This window comes from Cervus elaphus, chromosome 12, assembly GCF_910594005.1.
Source record: "Cervus elaphus chromosome 12, mCerEla1.1, whole genome shotgun sequence".
NCBI lineage: Eukaryota > Metazoa > Chordata > Mammalia > Artiodactyla > Cervidae > Cervus > Cervus elaphus.
Genome location: NC_057826.1, coordinates 51259866 through 51273892, shown reverse-complemented (window position 1 = coordinate 51273892; position 14027 = coordinate 51259866). Strand labels below are relative to the sequence as shown.

At 40.4% G+C, this 14027-nt stretch overlaps 1 protein-coding gene across 8 annotated transcripts in view; it reads left to right on the top strand.

Annotated features, from left to right (window-relative positions):
* RORA (RAR related orphan receptor A) overlaps positions 1 to 14027 on the top strand; it is a 779268-nt gene that overhangs the window by 718947 nt on the left and 46294 nt on the right. For all 8 annotated transcript variants that reach the window (XM_043918826.1, XM_043918825.1, XM_043918827.1 and 5 more), the window contains one exon: positions 13871 to 13956. In XM_043918826.1, the coding sequence (XP_043774761.1) occupies positions 13871 to 13956 (86 nt within the window). The remainder of the gene's footprint in view (positions 1 to 13870; positions 13957 to 14027) is intronic.

The window sequence follows — 14027 nt, the reverse complement described above, 5'->3', positions numbered from 1 at the left end:
CACTGTCTGTATCTGAAAAGGAATATAATGACCTATCCCTCTTCTGCTCACTCCTGCAATTCCAGGAGCAGCCCTTGCCAAATGCTACTGTCCTTGAAAGATAGATGATGATGATGATGATGACGACAATAGCTAATATTTTTTAAGCACTTAGTACGTACTATGCACTTGGTCTTCCCTGGCAGCTCAGCTGGTAAGGAATCGGCCTGCAAGGTGGGAGACCCGGTTCAATTTCTGGGTTGGGAGGATCCCCTGGAGAACGGATAGGCTACCCACTCCAGTATTCATGGGCTTCCCTGGTGGCTCAGATGGTAAAGAATCCACCTTCAATACAGGAGACCTGGGTTTGACCCCTGGGTTGGGAAGATCCCCTGGAGGAGGGCATGGCAACCCACTCCAGTGTTCTTGCCTGGAGAATCTCCATGGACAGAGGAGCCTGGTGGGCTACAGTCCATGGGGTCACCAAGAGTCAGACAGGACTGAGCGACTAAGCACACGTGTATTATGCACTTACTCTATGAGCACTGGTTACCCTGTAATAAGGATGTGTGTGTCTAGGCGGTGCTCGGCTGTGTCTGACTCTGCGACCCCGTGGACTATAGCGCGTCCAGCCCCTCTGTGCATGGGATTTCCCAGGCAAGCATACTGGAGCTGGTTGCCATTTCCTTCTCCAGGGAATCTTCCCAACCCAGGGGTCGAACCTGTATCTCCTGCATTGCAGGCGGATTCTTTACTGCTGAGCCATCAGGGAAACCCAGTAAGGAGGTAGGGCTCATTTTAAAGGTGAGGAAAATAGAGCACAGAGAGATTTTAAAAAGCCGCCCAGGTTCACAAAGCTAGTAAGTAACAGGGCAGGAATTCAATCCCATCCTCTAGAGTTTGCAAAGTGAGCCTCTCCACTTTACTTTCAAGATGAGACTTTTCTTTCTTCTCCCTTTACATGTAAATCCATGGCTGATTCATGTCAATGTATGACAAAAACCACTACAATATTGTAAAGTAATTAGCCTCCAACTAATAAAAATAAATGAAAAAAAAGTCAACTCAACCCAGCAATGTTTTACTTGCACATAATAGCTACTCAGTAATAAATTAAGTAATGAATTTGTAAAAAAATAAAAAATAAATTTAAAAAAAAGAGGGGGGTTGGTTCGCTGCCATCCTTAATTCATATACAGGAAAGCTGATGTAACAAGATGAAGTGTGCTTGTGGCTTCTATGTACCGTCTTGGCCTGCCTGGTGGTGCAGGTTCCCAGCTAGTGATGGTGAAACTTATAGCTGGAGAGACCCCCATGTGTGAGCGTGTGGAATGTGTGTATGTGTGTGTGTGTGTGTGTGTGTATTATGATGATTTAAGATGGTAGCAACCAATGGCATTAAAAAGGACCTGCTATTCTGAGCTCTGGCTCTGACAGTGAGATGTGCCTGTAGCAGCTGTTAGCAATCAGTATGTTTCTATCTGATGTGAAATGTGCTGCCATTGCTTGTGAAGTAGATTTCAAAACCTTGCCGTTCCAAAGTACCAAAGTGTGTGAATGGTACATTTTTACTGCAAATTAGAAAGATTCACATATGCCAACGATAGTGTCATCATGCTCACTCAGGCTCTTTTAAATGACAGAGACACACATTGCTAAGTGCTGGCTAGCTGATAGGAGTCTGTGCAGGACAGTCATAAAATGTCATCTGAAATGTTTGTCTGCAGGCAAAAGAAGCTCCTTGGATTAGAGGAGCAGAAACTGAAAATGGAATAGGAAGGAGAGTGCTGTGAACCTTATCTTGCTATCTTTTAACGGCTGTGAAAAGATTCTTACCCCACCCCTAGTGTATGACTTACGTAAAAATAGATAGTTTCAAAGTAAACCCCCAAGATATACATTTTTTTTTTCTTGCAGAGATATGTGACATTTATTAGGTGTTATGGTCTGGGAATTGATGCTTAGATGTCAGACCTTCTTAAAATAAATCTAATGATCTCTAAGCTTGGTCTGGAGCCTCTATTTTCCTCCTGTCTCACGACCGCTTAATATCCTCAAGGTTCTGCTGCCTTTTTCTGTATTTCCCTTTCCAGTGAGGAAAGAGCTACACGCTCCTGCTTTCTCCCCTTGGGAACAGACATAAAAAACAACTGTGCTTCAGCTATCAATGCGTATTGTTATCTATTGTCTAAGTGATGTTATATATTATAACTAAGAATGGAAAAAAAAAAAAAAGAATGGAAATGTTTCTTTAATAAGCAAGTTTAAAGAACATGCATTTAGATAGTCAGAAAAAAATTCCTTGGGGTCTTTGTCTGGCTGAGTGGATTGTCTTAGAGGAACATTATAAAAGAGAATTTTTTAAAGAAAAATTACCATTGGCCTGTAATCCAGAAATACAGCACTGCTGTATTCAGAGGCTTAGAACTTGCCGTATCTGTTGCTTAGATGCTATTGGCTAGATTCTGGAAATTGGAGGTGGAAACCTAGTAGAATTTGTCTTCTAGGAATTGGTCACTAATCCTTCAAGATCCTAAAGTCTTAAAATGATTAGTATGACAACATCTACACTTCTGCTTCTGGCAAGTCTAAATAATTTGCTTGTGATTTTTAATAAAAACCAGAGCCTTCCTTGATCTCTTGCCCAGAACTCCATTCTCCCTGTTAATTCTATGGTGACTTTGTAAAGTGGGAAACAGTGCAAAGGTCGAGTAGGGGTCCAGGCTGTGAGGGAAGGGTCTTAACCATCGTCACCCACTGAAATGATCTGTAGAGCACATTTTTGGTGTCCCCAGTCTGTGTTTCTGTGGCTATGCGTGTGTTATCATCTTAGCCTTCAATGGCTTAATATAGAGGAAAGCAAATGTATTTTCAAGGTTTAAAGTTACAAGTTATTTCCTTTTTTTTTTTTTTTGCCATGAATCCAAACAATTTCTTAGGGAATATTTCTTAAACAACATGATCTAATATCCAGTGAACAGTAACTGATCTTCACCAAAACCAGGCTAATGGAAAGAAACAATAGGTTCCTTTGCCTGATGATCTGTGATGACTTAACCTGGATTCTTGTTATTTCTACCTACTTCTGCACATCTTCAGCGGGTTATAGCACTCTTAAGGAGTCAGAGAAATTGTGCAGTTGGAATTTGCACTCAGTTGCTGACTTTTTAGGCAGGAGATTTTGGCCCTTTAAAGAGGATTCTGAGACAAACAGAATGTTTTGATTGATTTATTCAGGGAACTGTGATGCTATGTGCTAAGCATGCAATGGACCAGACTCATAAGAAATCATATAGAACAAATAGATTTCTGTGGGGCTTCCCAGGTTAGTCTGGTGGTAAAGAACCTACCTATAATGCAGGAAACATAAGAGACGCAGGTTCGATCCCTGGGTCGGGAAGATTCCCCCTAGAGGAGGAAATGGCAACCCACTCTAGTATTCTTGCCTGGAGAATCTCATGGACAGAGGAGCCTGGTGGGCTAGTCCATAGAGTCATAAAGAGTCTGACACAACTGAAGCAACTTAGCACACACATACTGTGTCAATGGATTTTTCTGTCTTTGAACTAGTGATTGAATCACCAGGTTTGTTCATTTTTATAACATTTCGATTATCCACTGAAAAATAAAATCTTGCAAATTGAATTACCAAAATCATAGAATGACTATAATTTGAGGTGTGCATAGGCACGTACAAAGTTAAGAGGGCTGTAAAATAAAGTGCTTATCTCTTGGGCTTAGGTGTGAGAATTTTGAGGTAATGGTGTAAGGTAAGGTCATTTCATAAAACGCAGTTAGAGTAATTTTGATGTTTTTGGTAAAGCAGAAACTAGATAAGATCTACAGATTTGCTTTGGTTTTAAAGATGTTCTTTTCTGTTGTTGTCAAAAACAGACCTTGAATGATGAAAGCAAAGAGCTGACCCCATTGCTCTCAACTGTGAGCAAAGGAAGACGTAACCTAAATGTGGCACAATTGCTCTTGTTAAGGGGAAAAAAGGAATTGGTATCTAGAGTGAGGTTGATCGCTGGAAAAGATTAGCTGCAGTTCTGTGAGTCAGATGACACTTTTTTTTTGGTCTAGTATTATCCAGAATTATATAAGGGACATATGTCTATTGTCAGAATAAAAGTTTTTAAGAAATTCTCTTGATCATAGTCTAACCTGTTAGTAAGATAAGATGGATTCTTTTTCTTGCTGATATTAAATGACTTAACCCACACTGAGAAACTTAAGAGAAGGATTTTGATTAGATATATCTTATCTCAAGGTCCTAGAAACTCTCTAACAACTTTATATTGAAAAAATGTAGTTAATTCTAGAATCTTAGAGGGGCATTATCTCAACTGAGAATAATTAGCTGAATGGCCAGTTACCTTTGTCTTCATCCTTGATTTCACATAACTCCACAAATCCTCAAAAACAAGTATATTCCGTTGTTCACAAAAGTGATGGAGATTAGATTAGGAAAGACCCCAAAAAAGAGAAAAATATTTGTGTTGCTGATTTTAACAGCATCATCTTTTGTTGGGTGAGAATTTATTCAGTATTTGACCTCCTGGATAAGTAAAATTAGGAAGCAATTTCTCTTACTGTTCAATTATTTTGTCCAAAGTTTTAGTTGGTCACCAATAATTACCAAAAAAAATAAAGAGTATGCTGCCTTAAATTGAGATCTTCTGTGCATGGCTGTGTAGTAGGAGAATTCAAGAGAGAGAACTTGGTCTAAAAATCAAAGCCATCCACTGATCTTGTATATGAAAAATCTGTTTCTTCTCCAATTTGACATAATTTCCCTGTCTAGGGATAAAAGTACCCGTTTGGATTTGGCTTTTAGCAAAGACACATGTGCATCAGGGAATGCGAGTCAGTTTCTCTGGAAGGCTTAATCCAGCAGAGATAGAAACATATCACAAAGGATTAGTACTCAGTCCCCGTTGTCAGAACTACCTGCATATTCACAGAAAGCCACATGACAGCATGTGCCTGTCTTCCTCATTCTTCAGAGATTTCCTGCATACACGGCTCAGCTTTCTCTGAATTCATATGGGGCCTTCTGGCCCAGAGTTTTAACTCTTAAGTGCCTAAGTTTTACTTGCTAAAGACTGAAGGAAAGAGTTACTGTTTCAAAACTCTGATTTTGTCATATTTTAAATTTCGTTTGCAAATGCTTGATCTGTTGGAGAGTTTGAAGTATGTTTATGTGTAAGTATTTGGCAAGTATATGTAACACTTTTATTTTTAAAAATGATTTTTAAAAAGCTGTTACATTTTCAGCAGAAACCACAATCAAGTTAAAGCTTTTAAGAAGTGGCTTTAAATAGTACAAAAGGTATAGAACTTCGGTGGGGTGGGGGAAGGTGAAGTAAGGTACAGGACTTTTTTTTTTTTTTTTTACATGGCTGTAATTTAACAGGGTCCTTTGAGTCAGACTTCCCTGGTGGCTTAGACGGTAAAGAATCTGCCTGCAATGCAGGACACCTGGGATCGATCCCTGGGTTAGGAAGATCCCTTGGAGAAGGGAATGGCTACCCACTCCAATATTCTTGCCTGGAGAATTCCATAGACAGAGGAGCCTTGGCAGGCTACAGTCCATGGGGTTGCAAAGAGTTGGACAGGACTGAGCGACTAACACTTGAGTCAGACATAAACTTAATACCGAGGATCAGAATGTCAGAGGGGAAACTCCAGTACTTTGGCCACCTCATGCGAAGAGTTGACTCATTGGAAAAGACCCTGATGCTGGGAGGGCTTTGGGCAGGAGGAGGAGGGGAAGACAGAGGATGAGATGGCTGGATGGCATCACCGACTCGATGGGCATGAGTTTGAGTAAACTCCAGGAGTTGGTGATGGACAGGGAGGCCTGGCGTGCTGCGATTCATGGGGTCGCAAAGAGTCGGACACGACTGAGCGACTGAACTGAACTGAACTGAACATGTATGTTTGTTGTGTATAAAATGTAGAAATCATGCCATTTCCATGATCCCTCTGCAAGACAGCCCAAGTCCTAGTGAAAGGCTTAGTTCAGTGACTTTGCCTGTGACACTGTTAGAAGTGACTTCCCCATCTATATGTCTGTCAATCTGAGACAAAGATAGTGACATTTGAATTCATTAGTCACCTCGGGGCTTCCCAGGTGGTGCTAGTTGTAAAGAACCCGCCTGCCAATGCAGAAGACTTAAGGAGAAGTGGGTTCGATCCCTGGGTCGGGAAGATTCCTGGAGGAGGGCATGGCAGCCCACTCCAGTATTCTTGCCTTGGAGAATCCCCATGGACAGAGGAGCCTGGTGGACTACAGTCCATAGGGTCACAAAGAATCTGACACAACTGAAGCAACTTACACACACATACTCAATCCCTCAGGAAGGCATTTTGAAAACCAACAATTAAAGAAAAACTTTAAGTGAGTCTAGTTAGCAGATGAAAATTACAGTTCTTTGGATTTTTCTTTACTGTCTTTGTGGCAGAGCCTGTTGTGGGTAGTGAGGGAGCTGCGTCCTGGTCCTTGCCAAGGATGGTATGCCAAGCTTCCTAAAGCGTCCCATTTATATAGGTCTTTTCATCTTCAAAGAGTTTTGTGAGCATTCATTTACCACCACCTGCCTGGGAGGTAGGAGTTATTCCCATTTTATAGATGGAGGAAGTAGAGATGTAAGCGACTTGCTTGAGACCACCCAGGGAGTTGAGGGTCAGAGGGAAATGCAGGATTGCCAATTCCATTTCTTAGCTGGGTCAACCTCCACTCTTACTCTCTCGTGGCATTTTCCGTTGAGAGCCCCAGATTGATGATGACATAAACCTAAAGGCATCAAATAATTCTGAGGAAGAGACACCAAGCTTTATTTTTTTTTTCCCCCTCTTTGGTGGCTGCCTCTACAATTAAATCCTGAGAAATCTAGACATAGAGAAGAAACCATTTAACCCTCCTGAGGTTCATTTTCCACATGTGCAGAATGGGGCTTAATAAGACCCATCTGCCTACTTCAGAGTTGCTATGAACACCAAAACCAAAAGAAGCCAATGAGGACAAAAACTTTAAAAACTGTTACAGAACTCTGCAAATATCAAGCATTACCGTTGCTGCCAGAAATGACCACAAGACAGCTTGACGAAAGGGGTAGGACTTTTCTAATTAGGGGAGTCATTGCTTTGGTGATATTCAACTAGGATCAAGTAATATAATAAAGAAAATCCAAAAATCAGTGGAAGAAAAGACTATACCAGGGACTATACTATAATACTATACCAGTATTATCTTTAGTATATATTTAGTAGACAAAATGGCAGAACAAGTTGATTATTAGTTTGCAGGGTATGTAATTGGAACTCAGCCCTCCTCATCCAGGAGGACTATTGACCATGCCTGGCCTGGGAAACAAATGCATGCTATTCTCCAAGCCCAGTTCAGGGTGACAGAATATGCCAGACTGTTCGAAGCCCACAGTCTATTCTCTCCGCCCATGAAGCTGTGTTGCGAGCTCTCTGCAAACCCTGATGGTGGCCTGGGCCCTTGGGCAACAACAGTGAGAGAGTGGAGAGAGAAAAAGTCTTCCTTACTCCAGGCTACTCCAGCCACTCTGCCCCAGGGCTCACAAGCAGGTGAATTTCAGCTCCTACTTCTGCCCCCTCAGCCGGGCACCATCAGACAGACCTTAGAGACCCTAAAACTAGTGATGCCAGACCAGAGGGGGCCACAAAACTGTAGAAGTCAGGAGTCACCAAAGTCGCTCCAGGGAACCAGGTGAAGACTCCCTATTCCCCCCACAGCTGGCCTTGACATGCAAGCCAGACTGCCATCCAGGCAGCTGCTGAAGCCTTTAATACCCCAGCAGTTTTAAACAGGGGATAAAATAAAGTGACTAATCCATAAAGGACTCAGGCCATTTTTGCTGAAAATAAAATCAAATGCCTTAGGGTTTTTCTTTAATCTTTATTGGTTTTTCTGCTTACAAAAGTAATACATGTTGGTAGTAAAAAAATTTCAAACATTAGAGGAATATGTAACATAGCAGGTGAAAAGTCCTCCATATCCTCAGCCTTCCAGGAAAAATACTGTCAACAGATTGGTGTAAAACTACTTTTTTTTTTTAAAGCAGCAGTTCTTGACAGTTTTTGCAAGACACACACAATTGCTTGGCATTCATATATGTGACATACTGTGATGGGTATACCCAAGGTTTGCCCATTTCCTAGCAAGGCTAGCAGTAATCCCACCCTGTTCAGCCCAATTCAAGAAAGTATATGGTTATGCAAGTGAGCTAGAGTGAAAGATATTATTGGGATAAGCTTAGGTCTGTATTAGTTTATTTTTTATATGAGCCATTAAAATCTTTGTTGTTTTTTTTTTTGCTATTATTAGCAATGAAGGCCTTGTGACACATCCCACATTGATTGCAACATGCTGCTGTGTTGTACCAAACAGTTAAGTGCCAATGTTGTAAAGGATTTCTGCGGTAGCTGGTATGAACTGCCTGTCATATTATTTGGAGGATAAGCTGCTTTTCTCTATCCTCACTTTGGAAAGAGCTTAAAGTCTGCAGAAAAGAATTTCATTTCGCTATAAGGCAGGATTTCTTATCAACAATAGCAATAATAATAACTGTGTTTTGAGTGCCAACTCTTTCTAAGAATTGTGTGGTATGCATATATATGGAATACATATATAAAATGGTCGTATGTACTGTGTCATTTAGACATTATACCATTGACTCTTCAAATAGGAAACTGAGACTGAAAGGTAGGTGAAGTAACTTTCCTGGTCTTAAGAAGTGTTCAGCATTGGTATTGGTCATCCTGAGGTCCAAAAACTCTACTTGGTATTTTATAAAATTGAGAAGAATGGTCTCAGAAGGTTGATGATTATTTCCAGTTATAAACTAGAAAGACATCTTGACGTCAGTTCTCAGTCGTATTAAGTTTAACTAGATTACCTATGGAATGTCTTTTGATCCTCGGTTAATGGTTTCTTACCAGGAGCAGTTTGTCCTGATGTTCGAAGGTATTGGAGACATTCGACTTGACTGTGCAGTATGAGGAAGGGGCAGGCCCAAGGGGGTGCAAGACTTTGAGCTAGAGAAAAAGACAAAATGTGTCCACCTTCCAGCCTTTCCTCTTCCTAGCTCTCTGACGTTGGGCAAGTTATCTAGCCTCTCTGAGCTTCAGTTTTGTCGCCTAAAAAAATACAGATGATGATCGCAATGATACCACCTACATTGTAGGGTTGTTAGAACAGCAGATTAGATAATGCCTGACATGTTATAAACCTGAATATTTGTAGATATTATTGATTACTATCTATCCATTTAGATTATTGTTGAGAGATCACTCTTCACCCACATATTGAAGTGATGGATACAACTCTTGTGCAATACATTTTTTTTTAATTTTTTGTATTTTTTAATTCTTGGGGAGAATGGGCATTTTTCTCTGGACCAAGATAACACCAGAAATAAGTCTGAGAAACAGGTCTGGTGTTGAGAACACCAGTGTCTTGTTATCTTCTATAATGAAAAGTAGAAAGCAAACTTTTTTCAGAGGTGCAGTGCTAAATGACAGCCCAGCCTAAGGACCACTTGGCTAATTAGCACACCTGCATTCCAGAATTTCCTGACGCCCCGTTGCCACTTGTTGTTAGCTCCTTGAAAACTGCAGAAATTTGCCTGTGCAGGTGTGGAGAGCTGCTTGAATTATTTAGGGTGCATGAAAGAGCAAATTATTTAGGCAATAGAGCTGAAAATGTGGGCAAATTAGAATTTTTCATAGCAAGATTGTTCATTGTTAAGCCAATTCATGATTATATGTGTGCGTCTTGCTTCAGCTATTCCATGCTACACAATAAACTCTCTTTGCTGCAGTGAATATGGATGTGGACTAATTTAATCAATATACTTGTGACAGTAGTGGTGTCTGACAGATTTCATCCTTTGAAATACTGGCTGAGTTAATATGTGCAGTATATATATGGGCCAAGACTCATAATTTTTGTTACAAGAAGATTATTTTGAAAAGACGCAACATTGCCTGTTAGAAAATGGAAAAGCCTGAGGGATGGAAAGCGAAGGGCAGGGAGATTTTTGTCCTGTTCCCTCTTATTGGTCTGAAAATGCTAATTCGTGAAGCTGAACTGCTTTCCTTTTGAAAAATTTGTGAGGCATTGACTATTTTTTTTTTCCTCTTTGATACATCTGAATTCTGTACCTTGACTCAAAAAGGTAGAAGGAGGTGGGTTTTTTTGTGCATTGTTGGATTGAATGGAAGATTGAGTAAGTGCCCTGCTCTGATCTGCAAATGTTTGCTTTCTGGAAAGATCAACACATGTGATCAGATCACTTTCAGAGAATTTGCTTTTTGGGGCAAGTGGATTTTAGTCATTTCCTAAAGAACACTTGCAGTTGAAATTGTCTTCTGAGCTACGAGAGCCACCCAAAGAGGTAGGCTAGAAGAATAGTTTAACCCGATGAATTAAAATATCAGAACCTGGCTTTGGTGAACCTTCCCATCACCTCATCACAAGATTCCTAGGGAAGCTTTTTCTAATCTGGAATCTTTGGCCAACACTGCCCACTGGAGCCAAGCACAAACACAGTGCAGGGACCAAAGGTCTAGGCAGTTCGCCCCTCGCTTGACAGTGCAGGTCAGTCTACAGTGAGTCCATTCATAGGAAGCATCTTGGCTTCCATGAAGTCTTGTAAAATATGTCTCAGCTAGAGTGCCCTCCAGATCTGAAAGACCCTGAGAGCTACAGCAAGACTGAAGAGCAAGAGTTTGGGAGCCTGACTTACACTAATGGTCCTTTGAGGTAACAGCACCGAACTCTGGATTTATACCACAGTGACTTTCCCACCCCCACTCCCAACCTCTTCCCAGCCTGGTTGAGAGCCATTCCAAGGGTAGAAGTTCTGGGTTGGGGTGTCAATCCCAGGGGCACCCCCATCATGAGCAGACACTTTGCTGCCAGGCTTCCAGACCACTTTCAAGATTCCAGGAGCCATTAGTAGGCATTTTGGTCACTGCCTTAATCAGCATCATGTCACCTCTCTTAGATCATCCACTAGCAGTCCAGGCAGTGAGCAACTGTACACCATTTTCCATTTGATCCAGATACATATAGTTCTACTCAGTGTTCCCTATCTGGCCTGCCTGGTGCTTTTCCTCTCTTATAAAGGACTAAATAGGTATGCTTGATCTCCCCATTGCTAAGATGAAATGACAATAACCCTTAGGCTTCCTTGGTGGTCAATGGTTAAGAATTCCCTTGCCAATGCAAGGGATATGGGTTCAATCCCTGGCCCGGGAAGATCCCACATGACTCCAGGCAGCTAAGCCCATGCGCCACAACTCCTGAGCCCATGTGCTGCAACTACTGAAGCCCATGCTCCACAACAAAAGAAGCCATCACAGTGGAAAGCCCGCAGGCCAAAATGAAAAACAGCCCCCTCTCACCACAATGCAGCTCACAACAATGAAGACCCATTGCTAGAGAAAGCCAGCACAAAGCCATGAAGACCCAGTGCAGTCAAAGATAGATAAATAAACAATTATTTTAAAAAAGAAAATAACTCTTGAAAGGCCTGAGTTTAGTGCTAGTATTGCTTTTCACTTTGATGCTGACTTAAACTATATAGACTAACAAGATTTGTCTAATTTTTTTTAACACAGTTTGAGGTGAGGTATAAGCAGAACAGCTGAGTACCTGTCTTCCTTATTTCTTATATCAGTTGAATTTAATAGATGGGGCTTCCCTGGTGGCTCTGATGGTAAATAATTTGCTTGCAATGCAGGAGACCCAGGTTCGATCCCATCCCCTGGAGGGGGAAATAGCAACCCACTCCAATATTCTTGCCTGGGAAACAACCATTGTCAGAGGAGCCTGGTAGGCTACAGTCCATGAGGTTGCGAAGAGTCAGACATGACTGAATGATGAACACTTTCAAGTACTTTGTGTTGTCTATTTATTCTCTTCCTGAGGGTTTGGAATGGGGGAGGCTGGTTCTCGTTACAGACTAGTTCATTCACATAGGAGAATCCAGGCATTAACTTTCAGTTGATACCACCTTTCAGGCTTTTTCTACTACCACTTGGCTTTTGTCTCAAAAAAACACTGGGCAAAACCATCTCTCTCTAGAGCTGCAAATGATCTGTGGCATAAAATTTTGCCTCTACCATACCATATAGTAAAAATATTGGAGAAGCCATAATTGTGTAACATTACTAGAGTTTAGATTTAACAAAGAATTCTCTTTGAAGAAATAAAGCTAGTCTCCAAGATGAGGAGGCCAACTTAAAGATGATCTTTTTGTTGAGTGTGATCTTATAACATATTAAGCTGCATAATTCCAAATAGACGTATTAGTGTACAAAGACACCATTACTGGGGTATTAGAAGGCCTTGGGATTATGGCAAGAAAAAAAAAATGTGAGATTTTGAACAGTCTCTAACTCTGGACAATGAAACTCAGTATGTCAACACTAAAAGTGGTTGATAGGAAAAGGACTCACTAAAAGACCCTGCAGTACTTGTAGTCCCCTTGAAAGGAAGTTAACGGGAACACATCATGTATAATGAGGTTAAGTCCAGTAATGTGTGCTCTTTCAAAGTATCGAATATAACATTACATCAGATCTAGGGTAAGTGGTTGTGGAAATTATCCTGGATATGATGTGATATGACATTGGAAGAAATTGGGCTCAATATGACATTGGACTCTGTGTACGTGTGTTAGTTACATCATGCAATATCAACACATTCCATAGACCAGTCATTGCTTTGTGTGAGGCATGGCACTAGGTAGGGTCTTTATGAAAATGAAATATACTTGGGCACTTGGAATTTGTGTTCATGTGTGTGACTTAGTAGATAATCTAACATATCCAATAGTGAAAACCGTGGAAATAAATTTACTGTAATGGCGTGTTTCGGGTAAACTGGTGAATGTTACCATGCTGTATATTTAGCCTAGTGTTGATTCTTTATTTCACATATAAATTATATTTAAGAGGTGGTCCAAGTACTTTGTTTTGCCTAATTATTCTATTCCTTAGGTTATTTTTTAATCCTTAATTATGCTCTTTCCAACTCTGCTCAAGATAAAATATGTTTGCTTAGAAATGTGCTTTATCATATTTGGGAACTTTGGTGTAATCTATATTAATTATTTGGTTATTCTTCCAGTATGAGACATCTTTAAGTAATCAGTTAGATAGAAACACATGCATGCTGTACCAGAAAATCAATTTTCAGCGTAAAAAACTCAGAAGTTATATATTCCATTTGTCCAGATTCATCACTATTAAATTCTGATAGGATATTAATGTTATGGTTGAAAGGTTTTGATCATACACAAGTGGACTAATTTTTAACACATGGCAAGTCCATTAATTAAAAAAAGATGAGTAAGGAATTCTTACCAACATATGTAACTTATTAATATCTTGAATTGAATCGTTTTCCTAAGTAGTCTTAACTTTTTGGAGTCTATTTTTCTTCACCCGCCAAGCTACAATGCTCTAGCCAACACAGATTTATGACCTTTTAAAAATAATGATGGAAAATGAGATCGGAGGAAACATTTTAGTATCTGCTTTGCTCTGAGGCCTAAACTGCGAACTCTCCAGTTCTTGAAGGCTTTGAAATGCTGATTCCAGTCTTCTTGTGGGTTCTTAAACACCTTCTCAAATGACCCATTTTAATAACCCGAAAGCTATTATATAACGAGCAGCCATAATTTAGTCCAGGGCTCTAGGGGGACCCTCACAGTTCAGCAATGAATAGTTAATGCAGTATAATGTTTAGCAGGTTATTAGTTTTCACGATACAAATGCTGATCAGGGAACGCTTTTATAAGGTGTTTAAAAGAAAATGTAATTAACTGGTTGCGTGCTTCTGTTGCAGCTCAAATTGAAATTATTCCATGCAAGATCTGTGGAGACAAATCATCAGGAATCCATTACGGTGTCATTACATGTGAAGGCTGCAAGGTAAGCCTTTTTAATTGTTGTTGTTGTTTCTATTAATGTTCAGGGCAAGGGTATCTTTGTGACTTTTATTT